Raw genomic sequence first — 6,762 nt, 5'->3', positions numbered from 1 at the left:
ATCATCGTTATCGTTTGTTGCTTTACGTTTTCTTCTCCAGGATCGCTTTTCTTCTCCACTGCTCGAGCTGCTCGACTCAGATGATGATGAACTTGATGTGTGTCTTCCCATCTCGTGTGTCAGTGAACTCAATACACGCACTGATAATCTATTTTTTTGTTGGTCATTTATCTTGTATGAGGATACGGTTCACTGATTTGATACGATGAAAAATAGCTGTTAAGGTACCTCTGGGAATTATATATATATAGTATGAAAATATAAATGTTTTCTCCTGTCAGACCATATATCTATAAATCAATATAACTTATATCCATATGGGACTGCTGTATTGAGAAATCGTGAGATCATATAGTTATTAAGGTTCCTTGAGAATATATATTATTATCTGTTAGCCATAAAGCTTCTATTCATACGGGAGTAATGTTAGAGAGAATTAGCTAAAATGTTTGTAACTATTCCCTAGTGTATTCATAAAAGAAAATACATTAATCAGTTCCATGGTGTCTTTTCGTTCTTCAGTTGAAAGAGTGTCCAATGATAATGGTTTTCCTTTCTTCTTCTTCCTCAAATTCTCAATAAATCGTCTGACGTAGCTTAGTATACCTATAAGCTTCTCGAGTGAGCCGAAACGTTCGTACTCAACGATGGCGTGTAAGTTGGTAGCAGGTATTTTCGTCATTGTCAAAGTCGTTGTCACGTTATTGTCAGTTTCCGTTAAGTCGATACTCTCTTTCATTATGTCATTGCAAAAGACTCGGAAGTAGAAAGATTCGCTTGAAAGTCAGAAGAGCTTAAGAAAGAAGGACCCTTAAACCAACGATCTTGAACAATCCGTCAAAGCAACTCAGTTTCCTCGTAGGAATATCTGCTGGGTTCTCATCACCTGCTACATGCGACCAACCTCCTCGATCAACGACTTGCCGAATCTTCACCACTCGATTTTCAACCCAGTCTTTCCAAGCTTTCTCCTTTCCCTTTATCCAACTCCGAGCTACTTCTGAATCCGTCCAACAATGTATTCGCTGTAGATCGACACTTTTCAAGAATGCACGTTCAATATCTCTCACCAATCTAGATAAAAGAAGACAACTCAAAAGCTCAAGACGTGGAATCGTAACAACTTTGATCGGAGCAACCTTCGTTTTCGATGCTAACAAAGACGTCTTCACATCAGTCCCCATCATCACTCTCAAATACACAACTGCGCAATAAACTTCCGACGAACCCTATCACAAAACCCATGTAACTCGCATCCTCGAATCAAATCTATTGGAACCAAAACAAACCTCTCCACCGTTACTTTACCCGCACTTGCAACAACATCGACAAACCGAAACCAAGCCTCTCTTATTTTCATCGAGACCTCACAATCCCATTCCAAACTGTCTTTGTAGAGTAGTTGGAAAATGGTTTTCATCCACGCCGTGATGGGTGAAATCAACCCTAAAGGATCGTAAAGAGAAGCTGAAACACTCAAAATATTCCTTTTCGTCAATACAGTACTTCGACATTTCACAACGAACTCACTTAAGCACACTACTAACGAGTCTGTTTCCTTATCCCAGTCCATTCCCAAAACTTTGTTGGAAGAAACGGTCTTTTGACCAAGCTGAGATTTGCAAAATGATTCGTCGACTCCGTCACTCTTCGGTTCACTCATCTGTTCATCAAAAAACTTCTGCAGCTCCCTGTCATTCGACTTCCACCTCCTCAGATCCAATCCCGCCGTAGCCAAAACCTTAACCGCCTTCCGATAAAACTCTTTACCTTATGCCACGTTTTCACAACCACTAGCCTCATCATCCACGTACAAAGCGTTCAGAATTTTTTTCACAAAGAAAATGTCTTTTTCTTTGTCCACATGCTGCTTGATCGTTGCATTCAACAAAAATGGCGAACTAGTAAGCCCAAAAACAACTCTTCGAAACCGAAAAATCTCAACTTCATTATCCGAAGAATACCACAAGAACCGCAGAAAATCTCTATGTTCAGGATGAATACCAGCATTCAGAAAAGCCTGTTTGATATCCACTGTAATCGCAATTCTATTTAACCTGAACCTCAACAGAATATCGAAGATCTTTGCAAGCATGTTTGGACCAGGATACAAACACTCATTCAGGGAGGGCCCATCGACCCCACACGACGCATCAAACACAATTCTAATCTTGGTTGTCTCTCTATTCTCTTTGACTACTGCTCTGTGTGGAAGATAATGGACTTTGCCTCTGTCCTTTGCAATCTCCTCCTCTGGAACCTTTTCTATTATGGAATCCTTCTCATAATCCTTGATAATCTGGTCATAATCGTTCAAAATCCCACTCGCCTTTAGTCTCTTTCTCACATTCTCAAGTCACTGAAATTGTCTGGTAACTCGTCGTGGTTTGGCTTGAAAGGAAGCTTACTTACATACCGTTTACCGTCGTGATAAATCTCCTTTTCAAATTTGCTGACGACATCAATCTCTTCACAACCGTCCTCACCTACCTCACCAACCTTGTCCACTTCCCAAAACTTCTTCAAATCTTCTTTTTAAAAGTGTCTCTTTCACAATCTTCCGTCAAACAACGCAATAGATGAGTTTCCACCAAAGAACAATTTTGGACCGTTCCAAACTTGTTCCCCAATGGACCACTCAACACCCAACCAAGACAAGACTCACTAGCCACTGGACCATTGCAACCCTTCTTATACTTACCGGTGAAAAACTCATGATAAAAATCTGAACCGATCAAGATTTCAACCTCTGCCTGACCTTCATTCGAATCCGCTAACGTCAAACCATCGAGATGCTCAAAACTCCGACCTGCATAATCAACATCCTGCTTCGCAATGGGACTGCAAACAATGGGTACACAGAGAGCTTCGCAATCTATATATCCCTTTCCAACCTTACGTTTCACTTTAAACCGAACCGTCTTCAACTTCAATCTTTGAACCACATCCTCTGAGGCATAAGTCCTTTGACTACCCGTATCAAGCAAAAGCCTTGTATCGGTAGAGGTGATCTCACCACAAACTGAAGCCTGGGCTGTTTGTAACAAGATACCTCCCTTTGTTTGAATATGGGAGCCAACGGTTTCCTCTACCTCAGGATCCTACTTTTCTTTTTCCTTTTGTTCATCCTTCTTGCCAGGATTTGCAAAACACAAACTAACATGGTGTCTTCCTTTACATTTCCTACATGCATAGCTTGAGCTGCATTCCTTAGCGAGATGATCTGAACCTAGACAAATGAAACACCGACCTTTCCTAATTACAATACCTTTCTGCGCTCTTGGATTTGTTATTGTCCTGCATTGAGAAGATGAATGTCCCTTAGTGCAGTACAAGCAACGTAATTGAGATTGAGACTGACCCTGAACGTACATACCACTCGTCGTGTACGGTGAATGACGTTCCTTTTCTTTCTTTACTCCCTCGCCACTAGTCTTCGGCACAATACAGTTTTCATAGGCTCTAAGCTCCTCATTGAAATGCTGCATCATGCTGTCTAAATCTTAAACCTGTGATCCAAACTTCCTGGAAATCGTCAACAAAAGATCATCAGGAAGCCTCTCTTTCAAAATCGGGATCACAAGACTTCCGTAAGCTGCAGTCTCCATCTTCAAAGCCTTCAAATTTCTAAGACAATTCTCAACATCATTATATAACTTTCTAAGATTCTTCAAATCTTCTCTACCCTTAACCTTATTCATCTTTAACAACGCTTCCATATGTGCCGAAATTAGAATCTGTTCGTTTCCATACCTGTCTTTCAATATCTGGATAGCTTCTTGATAATTCTCACTATTCAAAGTTAAGCCTGAGACTGATCTTAAAGCCTCGCCACTCAAAAATCTCTTCAAGTAATTGAACCTGTCAATATCTGTTAAACTTTCATTTTCATGAATTGCAACATTGTACTGGTCCCAAAATCCTTGCCAAAGAAGAGGGTCTCCCTTGAAACTGGGAAGCTCCATCTTTGGCAACCTGCATGTCTGTATGTTGCTGGATGAAGCTATGGATGAGACTGAGCTTGAAACAGGGCTGTCTTTTGAAACTAACTCTTGCAAAAAAAAAAAAAAAAAAAAAAACTACGTCACAACTCTCAAAAATTTTCAAAATTTTAGTCTAAAATTTCTGTTCCGTCAAGAAAAAAATTTGTCAAAAATTTATGTATTGAACTTCGAGAAGTACATAAAAAAGATACTTTAACTTAGAAAAAAACAACTGTCTTTACCGATGACAGTAACCGCACTTTATTTGCTCAAAATAACATAGGGGAGATAAACTTGCCTAGATTAACTCCCAAAACTTCTTACCGCTAAGAAGTCTCAGATTTCAAAGGAATAGCCCTAATACTGAATCAAAACATTGCTAAACCGTATCGAAAAAATCCAGAAAAAATCCGCCAAAAACATCCAAAACTAGCCGTAAAAAGAAAATAAAGGAAAGATAGCAAAGAAGAAAGATATCGGTGTGAAAAAAAATCAAAAAAGATTTGTAAATTCGTCACAAAATTTAAATGATACGTAAATTTGTATATACCATGCTGCTCTTACTTCATTTTGTACAGTTGAACGACTCGAATGCTGACTTCTCTGCTGTCCCTCATCTGGGCGCCATTTAAAATCTTCTTAACTCTTAATACTTCTGGATCATGAGTATCAGTTAAAACGTAGAAACATTGAAGATTTTAGATATAAACTTTATACGTCTATCAGCTACTGAATATATGTTAGAATGAATATAAAAACTATGTACAGCACGCAATCTAAAAAACGTGTATAAGTCACGTGATTGCGCACGTGTCGTTTCTCTAGCCCTAGACCTCTCACTATTTTCCACACAGAGTATAAACCAGAGAGCTTCTGGTTGAATCAAAATATCTAAAGAAAATTTCAAAAATACTAGCACGACCACTAGTTCCTGTCTATCCTATTATATGGCTTATGCAAGAATGTTGATTAAGCACGACCACCAATCAAACATTCAAGCATTTTTCGATTTTCCTGAACTATCCTCCTCTAGTTCTGGTGCAAGCACCAGCGTTTTCCTTAGTTTTTAAACAGCTTTTTACTCTTAACGCATGCGTATCCACCGGTCAAGGTTCATTCCATCCAAATCTAGAATCTACTATGCTTGGGTAATGCAAATTAAAAAGAAAAGAACGTCGACTTACAAATATTATGATGAAAATTTTAGCAACAAGCACATTTTTGACCGGTTTTTAAGAGCATGTCTTCAACTTTAGACTTTTTTTTCCATTTCTAATTTTCTACAAGTACAAATTTTTTACAAATATTATGATGAAAATTTTAGCAACAAGTACATTTTTGACCGGTTTTCAAGAGCATGTCTTCAACTTTAGACTTTTTTTTCCATTTCTAATTTTCTACAAGTACAAATTTTTTATTTGACGTCAATTTTTGAAAAATTGAAAAAATTCCGTCACTTTTTTTTGTTTTCTATTTTAGAGTGTTTCCAACGCTACATGATTTAAAATGGTAGAGTTGGACTAAAAATGGTACAAAGCTTGACAAAAATCCATTTACAAGGTATGAAAACTATTTAAGGCACTTTCAGTTCCCAATTATGAAATAAAACTAGTATTATACGATTTTCATTCAACCTTCCTTGGAAATTTTGAGAAAACTTATAGAATCTGGAATATTTTAAATAAATGTAGAGCTCACGTAAGGTGTTTGGGAATGAAATGTTTTGTCCTTACAAATAGGTTTATGATGCATTGACACATCAAGTTATCTCTTTAGGCTAGAAATAACCTAACGATGGAGAAAATCTCGATTTAGAAACTTAAAATCGTAAAAAATGAAAAAATTTCAATCCGACCAAGTCTATGCGATTTTTGGAAATAAAATATTTCGAAGGCTCGATAAGAGAAAAAAGCTTCACATTACCCAAGCATAAAACATCCTGAAATCAACCGAGTTAAAGTGGAAACAGCAATCGGACTTGCCATGCAGAGTATAAAATTCTACCAGAAAGCTTCTGGTTGGATTGAAATATCTAAAGAAAATTTCAAAAATACTAGCACGACCACCAGATCTTGTCTATCCTATTATATGGCTTATGCAAGAATGTTGATTGAGCACAACCACCAATCAAACATTCAAGCATTTTTCGATTTTCCTGAACTATCCTCGTCTAGTCAGCTTTTTCCTTAGTTTTTAAACAGCTTTTTACTCTTAACGCATGCGTATCTACCGGTCAAGGTTCATTCTATCCAAAGCTAGAATCTACTATGCTTGGGTAATGCAAATTCAAAAGAAAAGAACGTTGACTTACAAATATTATGTTGAAAATTTTAGCAACAAGTACATTTTTGACCGGTTTTCAAGAGCACGTCTTCAACTTCAGACTTTTTTTTCCATTTCTAATTTTCTACAAGTACAAATTTTTTACAAATATTATGATGAAAATTTTAGCAACAAGTACATTTTTGACCGGTTTTCAAGAGCATGTCTTCAACTTCAGACTTTTTTCCATTTCTAATTTTCTACAAGTGCACATTTTTTATTTGACGTCAATTTTTTGAAAAATTGAAAAAATTCCGTCACTTTTTTTTATTTCTATCTTAGAGTGTTTCCAACGTCACGCGATTTAAAATGGTAGACTTGGACAAAAAACGGTAGAAAAGCTTGACAAAAACCCATTTACAAACTGTTTAAGGCACTTTCAGTTCCCAACTATGAAATAAAACTAGTATTATACGATTTTCATTCAACCTTCCTTGGAAATTTTGAGAAAAAACTT

The 6,762-nt window shown here is 37.1% G+C and overlaps 2 protein-coding genes across 2 annotated transcripts; both read right to left on the bottom strand.

The window, feature by feature from the left end:
• Positions 1-794: 794 nt before the first annotated feature.
• Positions 795-3,491, bottom strand: LOC136812531 (uncharacterized). Its single transcript, XM_067069059.1, has 4 exons — positions 3,362-3,491; positions 2,702-3,034; positions 1,290-1,446; positions 795-1,074 (listed from the first exon to the last, which is right to left on the bottom strand). Exons 1-4 carry the CDS (start codon positions 3,489-3,491, stop codon positions 795-797), a joined length of 900 nt encoding a protein of 299 aa, XP_066925160.1.
• A 12-nt stretch (positions 3,492-3,503) lies between these two features.
• On the bottom strand, positions 3,504-3,965 carry LOC136812530 (uncharacterized). The gene has a single exon (XM_067069058.1). It carries the CDS (start codon positions 3,963-3,965, stop codon positions 3,504-3,506), a length of 462 nt encoding a protein of 153 aa, XP_066925159.1.
• Between the last annotated feature and the right edge of the window lie 2,797 nt (positions 3,966-6,762).

Source organism: Clytia hemisphaerica, unplaced genomic scaffold (genome assembly GCF_902728285.1).
Source record: "Clytia hemisphaerica strain Z4C2 unplaced genomic scaffold, Clytia hemisphaerica genome assembly, whole genome shotgun sequence".
Classification (NCBI taxonomy): Eukaryota; Metazoa; Cnidaria; class Hydrozoa; order Leptothecata; family Clytiidae; genus Clytia; species Clytia hemisphaerica.
This window is presented reverse-complemented; position numbering and strand designations above follow the sequence as displayed.